We start from the raw sequence: 16,699 nt of genomic DNA, 5'->3' as shown, positions 1-16,699 counted from the left end.
ATCAGGCGACACTCTAAAGTGCCATGAAAAACCCGAATTGGGTGTGAAGTGTTCCCTGATAACTCGCAGGGACTTTGGGGTAAATCTGGCTGATCTGTGAATGCACTCTCTCCATTCTGGAGGAGATGCGAGTTAAAGGGCTTTGAAAGCCCTGTTTGGAAGGGGAGCATTTCATTGGACAAGTATTTGAACAGCCATTTACAGTGAAACCTTGAGCTGCCAGCCCCAGAAGCCACAGGGTGGTCTTTGGGGCACTACTGAACATCCTCCAGGAGCTAGCAAGGGAGCTGGGCAGGTGCGGCTTCCCCTCCTGTCCTGCAAGAGCCAGGCTGCAAGGAGGAGGAGGAGGAGGAGACGTAAGCACAGCTCTCTTCTCTTCTTCTCTCCTCTCCTCTCCTCTCCTCTTTTCTCCTCTTCTCTTCTCCTGGGACAAAGTCCAGTTGGCTGAGGTGAGCAGGGCTGGATTTCTAACATGAGATGCGCCAGGAATCCAGCCCAGTCCAGGCACTTGCTCTCCTCCTCCTGACCCCAGGCGGGTGGGGCTCGCGGAGGGTGCCCAGATGCAAGGGTGGCCTTGCCAGCCTTTTGGTGCAGGGGAGGAGCAGCTTTCTTCCGCCTGCCTGACAAGCTGCACCGGGTGAAGTCCTCCATCCCCTGCTGTGCTGCCACACCACCACCCCTACTTAAGGTCCACCTCTTTCCCTCTGCAGCGGCTTCCTCCTCCTCCTCTCTCCAAGAAGGCTTCTGGCAACCTGACTTGGATGATGTCCTCTTGCCGCAGGAGGTCTCCTTGGTGGTGGGAGTCATCCAGTGGCACTCCACGTGAGCTCCTTCCAGGCCCCATGGATGGCAAGTAAGTAGGCCTCAGACGGCGGCCCCCAGAGCCTTCTCGCTCCTCTGAGCTAGCCTGTCTCCTCGTCCCCCTGGCATCATGTAACGGTCTGCATAGTCATCACAGAGAGAAATGTTTGGCGTTTTTTGCTAGGAGGGAGACAATTGCACTGGCCAGGAACAGTTCCGGGCTGCTGTCCTCGGATGTCTGCCTGCTTTGGGTTCATGTTGACTCCATGTGGTTCTTGCCTTGCAGCTTGCCGGAGGTTAGGAAAAGGATGAAGTGTGGAGCTTTTTCTTTCTTTTCTTTTGCAATGTTTGTGGCACCCACAAGTTTCCACTTGCACAAACGCCTTATGCCAGTTCCTGCAGAGGCTGAGAGAGAAGTGCCTTTGTGACTCACCAAAGAGATCTGACTTGCAGGTTTCTCGCGGGAGAGAGATTGCCCGTCCCTTCCACTCAGCCCCAGGTTTGCTGCTGTCACTTGCGGGAAAGACAACATCATTTCGGGGTGGCAGGACGAACAAGCTGCTTGGGAAGGAAGCAGAGACTTCTCCTTGGGAACCTCTGAGCTGTGACTTGGGGAGCTTCAGCCAAAGGTACAAGTTCTGTAGGAATCCAGTTGCCTTCTGCTCTGTTCAAGACTAACTGGGGGCAGAGTTCTTCTGGAAGAAAGCATCCTCGCTGCAGCCAGTGCCTGCTGTACCTCTTCTTAGTTTTTGCTTGGGAGCTTTCCTGCACCTTTTGCAACCACCTAGGAGCAGATGGGGGCAGCGGGTGGTGGTGGTGTGGGCACGGCCACTGGTCGATTTGCACTGTGCACTGCTTTGCATGCAGAGGGGCCCAGCTTCATTCCCTGGCAGCATCTCCAGGTAGGGCTGGGAAAGACCCCAAGCCTGAAACTCTGGAGAGCTGCTGCCAGTCAGTGTAGACTAGGGATCCCAGATGAGGCTGAACTCCAACTCCCATCACCGCCATCGACAATTTATTGTGGCTGGGAATGATGGGGAGTGGTAGTCCAGCAACGTCTGGAGGGCCAGCGGACCCGTTGGGAACCCCTGGTGTTGACGGGTGCTGAGCTAGAGGGACCGAGGGGCTGACTTCCTGGGTACGTAGGAGCCAAGGCCTGTCACTCTGCTCCCTTGGGCAAGGCTGCTGTGGGGGAACCGCTTGCTCTGTTTCAGGGGTCCCCAAATGGGGGTCCCCAGAGTTTGCTGGAGAGAGGAAGAGCTGGTCTTGGGGTAGCAAGTGTGACTGGTCCCCTTAGCTAAGCAGGGTCCACCCCAGATGCATATGAAAGGGAGACTTGGTGTGTGAGGACTGTCAGAGATTCCCCCACTGAGGGGATGGAGCCGCTCTAGGAAGAGCAGAAGTTCCCAAGTTCCCTCCCTGGCAGCATTTCCAAGAGAGGGCTGAGAGAGACTCCTGCCTGCAGCCTTGGAGAAGCCGCAGCCAGTCTGTGAAGACAATACTGAGCTAGATGGACCGATGGTCTGACTCAGTCTATATGGCAGCTTCCCATGTTCCTAACTCCCATCACCCTTTGGCCATTGTGGCAGGAGTGAAGGGGGTTGTATTCCAACAACATCCCAGGACCCAAACATGGAAACCCCGTCCCCTACTCTGTTTCACATCCTGTGGAAGCAAGTTTCCTGCCCACGCAAGTGATGCGGTGAGGCCATTGGGAGACCTCTGAATCTAGAAGCTGGGAAGACCTCCCGGGTCCCAAGGTTGGTTTCCCCCGGACTGGATTCAGTCGGCTGCTCCTTGCTGAGAGCATGCATCTCTCTTCGGACGCGGAAAGGGCAGAATCGGCCCTGCCAGTTGGGGGGGTTGCTACCTAGTGAGTGGGGAGGTTGCCTCCTCCGGGCTGGCCAGCGGAGGGAGTGGGGAGGTCTTGCTGACTGCCTGTCGGGAAGATGTGTTGCCTGCAGCCCAGACCCACGGCTTCCCCTTGGCTTTGCTAATTGCTTGTGGGACAGCTGAGAGCCCCCCGCCCTCTGCCCCACTCCACCGGCCTGCCTTTCCTTGGCTGACCTACCTGTTTGAGAATATTCCCCGAGGGGCGGCTGCCAGTTCGCCACCACACCTGCAGCAGCGGCAGCATCTTGTTGCTGCAAAGGAGTCTTGGTCCTCCCTGCCAGAGCCAACCGCAGAGGTCCAGACGGCCGGCTGATGTCGGCCTCCGCTTTGGGGGAAGATGGGGTCCATTTCCGCAGAGGCAGCCCACTGGAGGCCACGGACGGACGGCGGTCCACCCAAGCTGGTGCTGAACCGCGGGCTGGGCGGGCCGGGCCAGGGCTGCTGCCGGCTCAGACGGAAGCTCTTCCTCGGCCTCCCCCACCTCCAGTGCTTGCTTTCATCAGATCAAGCCACTCAGTCGCCAGGGTTGCTTCCAGGCGTCCCTCGGGGAGGGAGGGAGGGGTGCCCATTCCAGGCCAGACCTGGAGGAGTCGCAACTTGCGCCCCCTTTTTGACGGTGCTCCAGGGCTCTGTTTTTGCTGCAACGGCCTATCACAGACGCTCGCCTGGGAGCCGCTCCTCCCAAACGGGGAGTCCCAACCCTGGGTGCCCTGGCGGGGTTGGACAGGACTCCACAAATGGGGGGTCAGTTTACTAGCCAGCCCTGTTGGGGGGTTTCGGGTTGAGCCAGGTGCCCTTGAACATGCCCGGCTGCCTCTTTGGCTGAGTCTCGGGGGGCCTCCCGTGCTGTCCTTGCCCTTCAGGTGTCTGCCACGGAAGCCTTGACCTTGCTTTGTTCCCAGAGCCACCTCTGGTCTCGTGCCTGCAAAATGCAGTGTTGCTTACACAAAGCCCAATGTCCTTTTGCGAGCGGGCTCTGTTTCTGTTCCTGCATATCTTGCTGCCCGCCAGCCAGCCAGTACGGAGGGGCAAGACTTGGGTGGCGCCAGGAGGCAGCTGAACTCTGATTAGCTGCAGGTAAGTGGAACCTCCATGGCCAGGAGAAGTCTACCTCAAAGGAGCGGCCCCTAGGGGCAAGCAACAGGGGCAGGATGCTAGGGCAGAGGAGGGCCTGCTCAGAGAGGGCCCTTTTGATCCCCACGGTTTAGCTGCAGGGCCCATTTTTCATCACGTGGCTCAGGTCTGGCATGCAGGGCTGAGGATCCAAGAGGCTGAGTTATGTGGCAGCCTTGGGCTTTCTCACGCCCCGTGAGGATCACTGCATGGTGTGGCTCGGCCCCAGGTTTTACAGTTGAATAATTCTTCCTGCTTCTTATGCGCCACACGGGGCAAGTTGTAAAAAGTTACTCATTAACGGCGCCGATATTTGCCCAGAATTTTGAGGCTTCCTGCAGGTGCCGCTGGCTTGATGGGTGTTGGCCGCCCTGCTCTGCTGAGAAGTGGGAAGGGGTGATGGAAGAGAGCCAGCCCTCTTGCTTTGTCTCCAGGGTGGGGTGGGGGGTTGGAGGCAAGGAGCAAAGCCAGCCCCACCCCCTGCCGAGGAGGTGGAGGCACACCCTGCTTCTGCACCCTCGAGCAGCCCGGCAGAAGTGCTCTCTCCTCCGAGAAGAGAACACAGCCAAGCCCCACTTGCTGCGGTGGCTGCTAAGGCGGGTGTGGCTGTGGGCTGCTGCCTTGTAAAATGCCCACCCCTCCAGGGGCGAGGGCTTGCGTGCAGATGCTGGCATGCTGAGAGAGGCTCCGGAGAAGGCAGCCGGCCAGGCTGGGAAGCAGGTCCGCTGCTGCTTGGCCCAAGAGAGGGAGTGATTCCCCCGGGGGCATCTCTTGCTGAATGCAACAGGTATGTGACAGTTCTGCCTGCGGAAAGGAGAGAGGGCATGAAGGGCGGGGCCTCCGTCTGAGGAGCACAGCTGGTATAGCATAGCCTGAGTGGGGGGTCTCCAGGCCCAACGTCACTTCCGCCTCCATCTCCCTTCTGTGACATGGCAATACCCTTTGGAGGAGGCAGGAGATAAGAATTTTTAAATAAACAAATACCCAGCCAGCAACCAGCCAGATGGTGCCTCCAGCAGAGTGCCTCTTTGTGCAGAGTCTGGATGCCACAATTGTGATGCACAACCTGCACACAAGGTTTATCCCTGAAGGTGATGGATTTGCAGGTAGAGATCTGTCAAAGATGCTGCTTTTGTCTTGTTGACTGGCGTGTGTCAGCTGCCCTGAATCTTCGGAGAAGGGCAGGGTAGGACTCTCTGGCAACAAACCTGTATTTCTTCATGCCATCTCTAAGCAAATGAAGCCAAACTGGTTCCCTCTAATGTCACAGACGTGTTTAAATGCCAAGTATACAGTAGCTGGAATGCCTGGCCTGTGGGGCGCCTGTCCCCACTTCATGCAGCCCTGCATATTGGCCAGGTCTCGGACTGTCGGACTGGGATGTGCAACTCGGCTGCCAGAGCTCCAGGGACCCAGATCTTCGGAAGGACGTTGTTGGCCACCGTAGAGGGGAGAGAGAGGCACTACCAAGCTGCCTGCGGGCCGTGGCTACTGCAAACAGAAAACAAACGGGGAGATTGTTTCCGAGAGCCAGGAATGGAAACTTGCAGTTGAGAGAAGGTGCGGCTCAGCTGGGCAGGTTCTCCAGTTTGTGAATTCTTCCTGGGGTGGATCAGCGAGTTGAGTCCTGCAGAGGACTTGTCCTCTTCCGGCTGGCTTCATTGGGGACCTGTGAATCCTCCGGGACATCAAGGCTGTGCTTTGGTCATCATGGCACACAAGGAAGAATCACCTCCGAGCAGCTTGCTGGGCACAAGGCCGGGGTGGGTGGGAGAAGTGGGCATCTTCGATGCTTGTTGCCCAGACATGCAGCGCATCCAGTCCAAGGATCTGGAGTAGGAAATGGGCTGAGCTGAAGGTTCACCAGCACCACTGGGAGGGGGGCGAAAGGCAGGTGTGTGGGAGCTGCTCTTGGATTTCTTGCGGACCCTGAGTGACCTTTTTTAGGTGGATGGGCTTGTGGGCAGGTGCACCAAGCGGACTAGGAGTGCATCTGAATCCTCACCTTGGCCAGCCTTGGGCACCAAAGGCTCTTTGGAGGAGCCATCGCGCTCTGGTTGGCAGCCAGCCTCCTTTCCAGAGCAGCAGCAGCAGCAGCGGGTGTGGCTGAACCCAGTGATGCCCTCCAAACGCTGCTTGTGCAGTTGCCTGGCAGTTGAGGCCCGTCTCTTGATGGTTTTTATTCCTATAGCAACCTTGCTGACTCTCTCTCTCTCTCTCTCTCTCTCTCTCTCTCTCTCTCTCTCTCTAGCTAAAAACCACCTCGGGGCCTCAGCAGCTAGAGCTGAGGGGAGGCGTTTCAAGGGGTGAGGAAGGACAAGTCTGAACGGAGGCAGAGATGGTGGCTTAGTTCACACCTCACCTGCTGCCTCTCTTGGGCAGCCACATTCCAGGAGAGAAGCTCTTCCCTGCCCGGCTCCTGACCATGCACACCCTGCTAAGTCTGAAGCTCCCCCGACTGCTCAACATAAATCAAGTTCCCAAAGTAAGTAGGGACGGCTCTCTTGGATGCTTCTGCAGCGATCATGGCAAGGTGCTAGCTTCCCACTTCCAGCCAAGCGACGCAGCCGGGGCACTCATTGCAAGGAAGCCAGGAGTTCTGGGCCGCTCACCTGCCAACCTGCTTCAGAGGGGCACATGGAAACCTCTGCAGCCAGGGCCTGGAGGAGGCCGCCAGCACAGCGTTCTGGGAGGGATGGTTTCCCAGCGGCCCGATGTAGGCTATGCATGCTGAAGCGTGGTTTCCACACTAGCCCGTTCTCTCTGGTGACTTTAAACACTTCCTGTTTGCCGCTTCCATCTGTTCTATGGTTCGGTTCATCCCGGCTGAGGGAAATAGACAAGAATTGTTTACCAGTTTGTTTCTGGGTGCAATTCAAGGTGCTGGTTAATACTTTTAATGCCCTAAAAGGCCAAGGGACCTAAAGACCGCTTCTCCCCCGATGAAGCCGCCCTTCCCCTGAGATCACCTGGTGAAGCCCTCTTGTGGGCTCCATTGGCTTTAGAGTTTTGACTAGTGGTGACAAGTGAGAGGACCTTTTCTGTGCTGGCATTCACCAGCACCGCCAGATGGGCCAGCAGCATCCAGAGATGGACCTCTCTCCATGACCTTAATGTGTGGTGGGGATCATGCAGGAGGCGGCACTCTCCCAGGTAGCCCGGTCCTAAGCCGTTTAGGGCTTTAAAGCACTTTGTATCTTTGCTGCTCCTCCACTTGAAGGAAGGTGGGCCACAGCAAGACTGGGCAAGACCTCTGCCCGAAAACCTGGGAAGCTTTTGCTTGAGCCAGAACAGACAGCCCTGAGTCAGAGGAAACTTGGGTCCGTATGTGTATAAGTGGTGGCCGCACAAATATAAAGTTCATTGCATGGTGACTCTTAGAAAGCATTGGTGGAGGAGCATTTCAATCTCTTGGTAGGCAGCTCCGAGGTACAGCCTGCCCTGCCCAATAAAGGGGAAGGGATCATGGAATAAAGAAAATAGGATGACTTCAAGTCATTGACTTGTTAAGCATTGCATTGACTTGTCATTGACTTGTTACGCATCTGCATGAAGTTAAACCCCTTGTCAACAACTGTTGGGCTTTTAGTCAACTCATTGGCCCATGAGTGTGGGATGTGCATTCTGGAAGCATGGAGAGGTTTTTCCTTCTCAGTGCTTTGGAACATTAAGTGGTGGGCAATCCTTCCTTGGGTTTGAACTTTTGACTTTTCGTATAGGCTTGATCACTGTGGTGGTGGAGACATCTGGTGGTGGACATTTGCAAGCAGAGCGGGGAAAACCCTCTAAACATTTGGAAGATTAGTTGCAATGCTGGAATCTTTTTAACCAGCTCTACAGACCATGTGGATGTTTTGTTATGAATCTTCCCAAATCTTGTTCAGTTCAAGCATCAGTCTCTCTCTCTCTCTATCTTCCCTGCTCTCTCCAGAATGTTGTTGTAAAATGCAAACTATACTCATTCCGGTCAGTCCAACTTGTGGGTGGTGGTTGTTCTTCTTCTGCAGGTTTTCCGAGAGCGGGGCATTCTTTTTGGGTACCGCCACCCAAGGAGTTCTGCGACGGACTGCATCTTCAGTGTCTTCCAAATGACAAATGAGACTGTGAATATATGGACGCATTTTCTGCCTGCCTGGTATGTGAATGTAGATATATAACGTCTGGAAGTAATAGAAACCAAACTCCCTCCTTCTCACAACTAGCCTTGGGGCGTGCCTGGGCTTTCGACATGAGGCTGCCTTGTTTATTCTGCAGCCACACTCTGGGTGGCAACAAAACACTTTGATCCCAGCTTAAATGCTGAGGGCTGACACTGATCCCAGGGCATCAGGTAGGGGAAGGCTGTGTAGCCTGGTGGAGCTGGAGGCAGAGGGACTTTTCTGCTCCATTTAGAAAAAGTGAAGAGCAGGAAAGGGAAGCATAAAAGCTTTGTGGCCTGGCTGCCACAGGAGGGCCGAGTCACTTTGTGAGTAGGTAACCCAGTGATCTTTCCAGTTGTTCAAGCGGGGGTCATGCTGGCAAAAAACTTCAATGTGAGAGCCATTTCCCACGGTGCTGATCTCCGCACAGTACTGCACTTTTCCCAGTGCTGGGAGGGCCCTTTAAGAGAGATGGAGCCCTCTCTTTAAGAGCAAAATGCTGGGAAGGGCTGCTCTTCCTGGAGTCTTCCTGGAGTCCCTGCTCCAGGAAGATGGTGCAGGGGCTCAAGCGGGCTCCACTTCCCTTAAAGGAGGCCCCCGGTGCTGGGCACAGCAGAGAAGGTCACCTCCACATGGTGCCAGGGGGACTGGGCAGACTCTTCGGCTTTGGCCAAAGCTTCACCCAGGCCTAATAAGCAGGGAGTCGGGGAGTCGCCCTTCGGGTTGATGTGGCCGGCACTGGCCTTTGGGCCTCACCATGCAGCCCACAACACTGACCCATTACTTGGTTTGTATCTCAGAACCCAGCCTGAGCGCTCCTGCCCTTGAGTACAGAGTGAGGAGACACTCAAGCTCTTTAGAAGTCTGTCATTCTAAAACGAAGCCTTTTCCAACTGGAGGGGGTTTGGGGGTCCCTCCACTAGTGATACTGGTGTCACAGTTGTGCTGCTTACACAAACGCATTCCACACAGCTCTTGCTGTCGCCACAGACGGGCACAGGCAGCTGAAGACCTTTCCTTCTCCAAAGCCAGCGATGGCCAATAGTTGGACTCTAAAGGACCCCTTATGAAGCAGCGGTCCAAATGGCTCTCTTACCCGAGAACAAAGGCATGACTGGAACTCCCAAAGTCTTTGCCTTTTTCATAAACCAACCACCAGTGGGAAGAAACTTGGATCAGTGCTAGAACATGGGGGAACCCTTCTTGCTTCAGTCCTAATCATTCCTCCGAAAGCTGTGATTGGCTCCTCCATGGCTCATATTGGCTTTGACGGGGATCTGATCTGGGTCCCTTGCCACAGCCCTGGTCCAAACTGCCACCTTCCCACCAGCTGCTTTTGCTGGGAAACACTGGGAATTCCCATGCTGCATCTGGTTTGGCTGTATATTCATTGCATCTGTTTAACTGTCCACAAAGGGCAGTCCAGGGCGCCCAAAGATCTGGCCTTGTTCCTGAAGAGCTGTGTGGCAGTCCCATCCCAAAGGACGAGCTTGTCGATGAATGACATGGCCGTTGTTGCTGGCTGATTGGATGTTCTGTGTTTCAGGTACTTCCTATGGAAGCTTTTGGCCTGGTTCTGCACCCAGGATGTCTGGGACGACCGCTACACCTGGCCCTTTCTGGCCTACATGGTGACGTGCTGCATTTATCCGCTGACGTCCAGTGCCGCTCACACCTTCAGCACAATGTCCAGCCGTGCCAGGCACATATGTTATTTCCTTGATTACGGCGCGCTCACCTTGTACAGCCTAGGTGAGGGCGCGGTAAAGGCGCGGATGGCTTTGCTTGGAGTATTCTCTCTGTGGCGGTGGGAATAGTGGGTTTTCCTAATGCTTAAACTGCACAGTGTCGTCTCTAGGAAAATAGGTTTTCCCTCCTAGGTAGCACCACAATTGTGACTGGGAGTTCTCTGTGGAATATGGTTGCGTGAGCATTACAGGCATGTGTTGGATGATGTCTGTGGCAGCAGAGTCCGGGGGTGGGGTGTTCGGATGGTGGATTCTCTGTTTTGTATTTGGTGATACAGGGCAGACTACAAAATCGGGGTCAGTTGTGAAGGGTGTGTGTAAATCACCATGCTGCCCTTTAAGATAGCTTGCTCTCTTTTTACTTTAAAATGAACATGCCTCCCCGGAGGGATCTTATAATGGCTGACATCCTAAATGACTGAGCTCCCCACTGACAGTCAGAATACTGGAAGCATTTCCTGTTTTGAAGAGTGAAGCCGCACCTAGTTGCTGGCAGATTTGCTGAATCTTCTCACTGAATGGGGAGATTTATCCCAAAAATATGGTTGGCCTTTTAAAAACACAAAAACCCTCTCTCTAACCTTTCTTCTGTGCAAGTGGAATCTGTGGCTGCAAAGTCTTGGAAGCCTACGGTTAAGACAGAGGGACTGCTTTGAACGTGAAACATCCGGGCTCTTCACCTGCAGTCCCAGTGAAATGGACTTGGGTCATCTGACAGGCTTGTGGGGTGGCTTTCTTCTTTCCCCAGGCTCTGCGGTTGCTTACTCTGCCTACGTTTTCCCCGAGGAGTGGCTTGGCAACACCTTCCACCATTACTACGTCACCATTGCTGTGCTGAACACTATTATTGGCACCACCCTCGCCTGCTATTCCAGGTATCTCTGGCTTTCGGCAAGACAAAACGAGATTGTGTTGAGGTGTGACTTTGCAATACATTGCAATAACAGGAGAATGGCATTTTCTCTAGAACTGAGCCAGACAATCGCAGGTGGGCAGGTTTTTCATTAAATGTGTGAAATATTTCAGCAGCGGGGTGTGTGTGTGGGGGGGGGGGGGGGGCATTTATAGCTCCATCAATACACATGGCACTTTGCAGAGTAAGCAATCCAAAGGAAACACAGAGGTCCCTGTTCTTATTCAGAGCTGTGTGGATTAATGGTTACTAGCTGACCCGGAGCACAGCATCTGTGCCCCTAGTTCTACCTGTGTCCCCACTCCCCACAACCTAGCCAGCTCCCTGCCCCATCTTCATTTCATCCCCATCCCTTCAGCCCCGGTTTTGCTAACCATGCCAGCGCCTGCTCGGCCATCGTCCTTGCGAGGAGGCAGGTGGTTGGAGCCGACGTGCACTCTCCCGCCAGTTCGCAGTGGCACCACCTCCTCCTCCTCGACCTCCCTCCCTCCCTCCTTGGCAGGCTGGCTCAGAAAGAGGCTCCCCCTGCTGTGCTCTGCTTTGTTCTGCCCTGCCAGGAAATCTCACGAGAGCTGCCACGCATGGGATTGGCCACGTGTGCGCCTTAGAGAATTAGATAGATAGATAGATACTGAGGGGAAGTGCTCGTTAGGTGAGAGGGCTCTGTGCAGCAGCCCAGATCAGCTGAGACTGCTTCCCACCCTGCCTCACAGATGTGATGGGGAGGTAGCACATGCCTTGCCTACCCATGCACCTAAGGCTGGTTCTCACAACCAGCAAGTTCAGAAGCTATCCAGGTTTTGTGACTGTTTGTGAGCAACAAGCAAGGTAGGCGGTGGGGCAGTGATTGTGGGCGAGGCTCCCTCTGGGTGGGGAGGGCTGCTTCCTACCCAGCGGCGGCACCCAGGTTTTTAACGAGGTAGGATGAAAAGCCATCCTACCCAGCGGTACCCAGACACAACTCATTCGGGCAAATATGTTGGGGTATTTCTCTGTGCAAACATGTATCTCCTGTTGAAATTATTGTGTGTAACCAACAGGCTTGGCCTCCCCTATTTCCATTATAACTGTGGCATCATAGAAAGGTAATGAATGCAGCAGGCCTCCTATGTCTTATCTGGGTGCACTTATAGAAGGTGTGTGTAGCGGGCTGCATGGCTGAAAATCAAGGGTGATTCCACTTAATGGACCACAAATGGTGGCTACAGCATGAACTCTCCCTTCCCTGGACTCCTAATCGGGAACAAATCAGTCTTTTCTCACTGCAATAACTTAACTCCATACCTAACCAGTGATTGCAGCAGAAGCAAACTGTGAGGAAATCCGACCTATTTGCGTAGCATCGTACCCACTGATAGAGAGGCATTCCTTGTTGGCCTAAGGGAACCTGCTCTCCCCCTTGGTCACCACTCTTCACCTCTTAAATTGTCCTTCCTGTGCCTTCCTCCTGCCAGTGCTGCTGTTCACTTTTTTGTGGTCTTTACACTTTGCCCACCAGATGAACGTAATCAGGATTCTGAGAACCTGCCCTTAATTAAGCGGTTCAAAAGCCATGCATCATGAAGCAAAGTGTCTTTAATTGTAGGTAAACATCCAGAAGTCAACAGACAGATAATTCTATTATTGGTCTAACTTAAATGCCACCAAATAGCAAGTTTCTGAGTTCTTCAGAGCTGCTCTCCAAGCAAAGCGAAATGGGAGCGGGGGAGACATCTGGTATGTTGCGAGCATCTTCTGGTGCATGACCTTTGGACCACCTTGGACCAGGTGGTGGTAAGGAGAAGCCCCAGAATGTTAACACACTTGGGCGGTTCATTGCTTGGGGAACTGGCTGCAAACTCCTTGATATGTCAGTGCAGGGTGAAAGGAAAGCAAGCCCACTATTCACATTATTCCAGCTCCAAGCATTTTGGATGGCCTTTAGTGCTCCCAATTCTGTTCCCTGACTTTATAAAGCAAGGGAAAAGAATTGGAATGCAAGATGCCAGTCAGACCTCTTGCTCAGCTTGAGCGAGCTGAGTTCAACATGGATTTCAAAATTGTCAGAGAAATGATCAAGTGAAGCTTTGGCACAGTCTCTGGTATGGAAGCGTCCATGCCTAGCCAAGGGAGCACAACTATGAATTCACTAGTGCTGAGCCACTCCCTTGGGCCAACCTAGGTTCTGGTTGGGCATGTTTTATTCATCTTGGTTCCTGTGAACATATGGGAATTGGATGGGCTACACTTTGAAATACAAGTCAGTTGCAGGACTGATCTCTCTGCAGTAACAGAAGGCCTGGCCTGCACATGCAACAGAAGGAGCTAGTTAAGTTCTGTGCTGGCAAAATGGACTCTGTTGCTTCATACTGCAGCTGGTGGGTCACATTTATGAATAGTGAACAAGCCAGGCCTGCAGGGAGACCACTGGCACAACAGGGTTGACTGAAAACATCTCTCTCCTGTGTTCACTTTCTACTCAAGGGGTGCCCTCCAAAATGGAATCCTCAATCTGCCATCTTAAGGGGGGGGCAGTGTCTCAGGGCTCTAGCCCCTCACACAGTTGCATATGTAGACTAGGCTTGCATTAGAATAGCTATGAAAAACTTTACCAGTGTTAACCAAAGTCTGCTCAAGTCTACATATCAAGCCACAGGGTGTTCTGTGAGCCAAAACGGCACATTTTGCAAGTTCACTGAGATTTGTTGTTGTTGTTGTTGTTCAGGTTCAATGAAATGGAGCAGCCCAGGTTCAGCAAAGCTATCCGCACAATAGCCTTTGCATATCCTTATGCATACGACAGTGTGCCTCTCTACTACAGGGTATGGCTTTAGAACCATATTTTGCCCAGTCTGTTGTGTTTGCAAACATGCTGGTAGAAACTGCTATATATGTATGTTCAAATGATTTTCTGAAACTTTGGCCACTGGACAGACTACAAATCAAAATAAATATTTGAGAAAATGCATTTACTGAAAGGAAGGAAATGTTCTGCAATCCTGTGACAAAGCTTGCTATGGTGCTAAGGAGGAAGTTCCACTGAATTCCATGGAACTTGGTTCTGAGTCAGTATGCCCAGGATTATACTGAAAATCTGTTGAAACCGAACAAAATAACCGATTTCTAAATATGTGCCCCAGCCCAACCCTAACTCACTGTTATATGCATGGAGATCCCATGAAAGTGAATTCCAACGGAGAGATTAATGTTTTAATTGTTGTGTTTTTAAATTGTGAACTGCTCAGGGACTTTCGTATAGGGAGGTATAGAAACATCTCAAACAAACAAAATAAATAATTAGATGGACTCAGCAGCCGTCTCTTCATATTGATCTGTTCCTCAGCAGGGCATTTGAACATTCTCCTTTCTCTCTCACAGCTCTACTTGTGTGCAGTGAGGGGCTGCATAGAGAATGCCCTCCCAATTCACTACAGGCACACTGTCTTTGCCTGGCTGACCTGCTTCCTGTTTGCTACACATCTGCCAGAGCGGCTGGCACCAGGACGCTTCGACTACTTTGGTGAGAGCAAAGGAGGTCCCTCCTCCCCCTGCAAGGACCCCCGACCTGAAGACACACCACTGGAGCTTATCAACCTAAGAAGAGTCTGGCTGCTGGATCAGAACATAAGAACAGCCCTGCTGGATCAGCCCAAGGGCCTCTCTAGTCCAGCCTCCTGTTTCACACAGTGGCCCACCAGATGCCTCTGAGAAGCCCACAAGAAATAGCTGAGGGCATGATATCCTCTCTCCTGCTGTTGCTCCCCTGCAACTGGTATTGAGAGGCATCGTGCCTCTAAGGCTGGAGGTGATCCACAGCCACCAGACTAGTAGCCACTAATAGACCTGTCCACCATGAATTTGTCTAAGCTCATTTTAAAGCCATCAAAGCTGGTGGCCAACACCACATCCCATGGCAAGAAATTCCATAGATTAATTGTGTGGTGTGTGAAAAAGTACATCTTCTTGTTGGTCCTAAATTTCCCAACACGGTTATAGTGCCGTGAGAGAGGGAGAAAAATTTCTCTGTCCACTCTCTCCACTCCATGCATAATTTTATACACCTCAATCATGCCTCCCCTTAGTCGTCTCTTTTCCAAAGTAAAGAGCCCCAGATGCTGTAGCCTAGCCTCATGAGGAAGGTGCTCCAGGCACATGAACATCTTGGTTGCCCTCTTCTCCACCTTTTCCAGTTCTACAATATCCTGCTTATGATATGGTGACCAAAACTGTACGCAGTACTCTAGGTGTGGCTGCACCATAGATTTGTATAAGGGCATTATAATATCAACATTTTTATTTGCAATCTTCTTCCTAATGATCCCTAGCATGGAATTGGCCTTCTTCACAGCTGCCACACACCGAGTCAACACTTTCATTGAGCTGTCCACCACTACTGAGAATCTTCTGCCAAATTGCTTTATGATTAATTAAGCCAATCTTGTGGTAGCAAGCATGAATTGTTCCCTTTGCTAAACAAGGTTTGCATTTGGATGGGTGCCTACATGTGATTGCTGTCTGCAGGAAGACATTCCCTTCAGGGAATGGGGCCGTAGCTCAGTGAAAGAGCATCTGCTTTGCATGCAGAAGGTCCCAGGGTCAATCCCTGGCATGTCCAGGTAGGGATGGGAAACGCTCCCTAGCTGAAACCTTGGAGAAGCCACTGCCAGTCAGTGTGTCCAATACTGAGCTAGATGGACCAATGGTCTGACCCGGTAGAAGGCAGCTTCATATCTCCCTGTGTTCCCCTCCTGTCTCAACCAAGTCTAATATGAATGGGAGCTGTGTGGGAGCAAATTCACCCTCTCCACATTTCATCAGGGCTTGGACGGTGAATGCCGGCTGTTCTGAGTATCCTTCAGCAGCCCACAACCATCTGAGCATTGTCTTGTTTCTGATCTCTCACAGGGCACAGCCACCAGCTCTTTCACATCTGTGGGATCATGGGGACACTCTTCCAAATGGAAGCCCTTCTTGTGGACATGACAGACCGGCGTGAGCAGCTCCTGGAAGCTTTGCCAGCTCCTTCCTTCTCTCAAACAATTGGTGCATTAGCAGCATCTGCCACTGTCAGTCTTATCATCATTGCTGCTTTCTCAACAACTCTCTATTCCATGCCAAAATTCTCCAGGAAAGGAAACAAACATAGGGACTAATTTATTTTTTAAGATGATATTAATATAAAAGGTGCAATGTGTGCTACTAATCTTTGCTGCTGAGTTGATGAGCACTCTTTGATGAGCGACTTAATTGGGATTTCTATTATGAATGAGATCTTGTATCGCAGTATTTCTATCTCTTGAGCTTGAAGATGTATCTGCAGCTTTTATATATCGTTTAAGTATTCAGAATACTTGCAATAACTGGAAGTTCAAGAACTCGGAGTACCGTAATTTCAAGCACTGAAGTTTGCAACAGCAATAGTACCAGCAGTCTCTTATCCAGATGTCTGAGTTTTTGTGGACAAAAGTAGAAAAGTTGCTCTCCTTCCTGCCAAAGAGGTTGTCATGACCTTTAAAGCACATTCACTCCTTTTTAGATGATCAGGAAGATTGCCTTGCATATCTGGACCTCATGTCTGCCACGCAATCATAATGCATATACCTCTAATCCAGCAGCTTGCAATGAAATGCTATCTGGTTTCTTGAAAATTGTTTGTATACATTTATATTTTTGTAAATAGCCTCTACTGAGGTATCAAGACAAGCATTTGCAACCCAAGGGAACACATTTTATTTTAGGTATATTAAACAAAACTGGTTTTCCATGTTAATGTTTTATGCTGTAAAAATATCTCAAGGCCAAATAGTCAAAAAAACTGTTCTGCCCAATTTGACAGGTATATTTATTCATTACGTTTCATGGTAACAAGGCTTTTTTTTTTTTTTTTTAAATGGTGGAGGGAGTGATTGATTTGGGGGGAAAGGTGGAGCTCTCTCAGCCTTGAAAAGGTTGTGCTGCACATGGTGCCCGCAGCGAGTACGCAAACGAAGAAACCGGAGGAAATCTTTGCCCTGCACTTGATTTAAAAAAGCTGCTTCTCGCGTTCGGGCCTTGCCCGCGGGCTTGAAGCCTGAGCTCGAGTCCGTCCCGGGGTTGTCATGGAGACGGAGCGC

General features: G+C 51.9%; 1 protein-coding gene across 6 annotated transcripts; it reads left to right on the top strand.

The window, feature by feature from the left end:
- Window positions 1–539: 539 nt before the first annotated feature.
- PAQR5 (progestin and adipoQ receptor family member 5) lies at window positions 540–16,410 on the top strand. Of its 6 annotated transcripts, none has more exons than XM_053271647.1 (10): window positions 843–853; window positions 1,255–1,430; window positions 6,059–6,292; window positions 7,815–7,942; window positions 9,493–9,698; window positions 10,443–10,569; window positions 11,648–11,692; window positions 13,312–13,408; window positions 13,965–14,106; window positions 15,492–16,410. In XM_053271647.1, the coding sequence occupies exons 3-10, from the start codon at window positions 6,233–6,235 to the stop codon at window positions 15,737–15,739; spliced, it is 1,053 nt and encodes a 350-aa protein (XP_053127622.1). In that variant the 5' UTR covers window positions 843–853; window positions 1,255–1,430; window positions 6,059–6,232; the 3' UTR covers window positions 15,740–16,410. The 6 variants fall into 6 exon arrangements, with proteins under 6 accessions (XP_053127625.1, XP_053127622.1, XP_053127621.1 ...); XM_053271648.1 differs by lacking the exons at window positions 843–853; window positions 1,255–1,430 and adding exons at window positions 3,254–4,594; window positions 5,167–5,367; XM_053271650.1 differs by lacking the exon at window positions 1,255–1,430 and having other exon boundaries at window positions 540–853.
- Window positions 16,411–16,699: the final 289 nt, after the last annotated feature.

The sequence above is a fragment of the Hemicordylus capensis genome, chromosome 10 (assembly GCF_027244095.1).
Source record: "Hemicordylus capensis ecotype Gifberg chromosome 10, rHemCap1.1.pri, whole genome shotgun sequence".
In the NCBI taxonomy this organism is placed as follows: domain Eukaryota; kingdom Metazoa; phylum Chordata; class Lepidosauria; order Squamata; family Cordylidae; genus Hemicordylus; species Hemicordylus capensis.
Note: the sequence above shows the minus strand (reverse complement) of the source record. Positions and strands in the feature narration are given on the sequence as shown.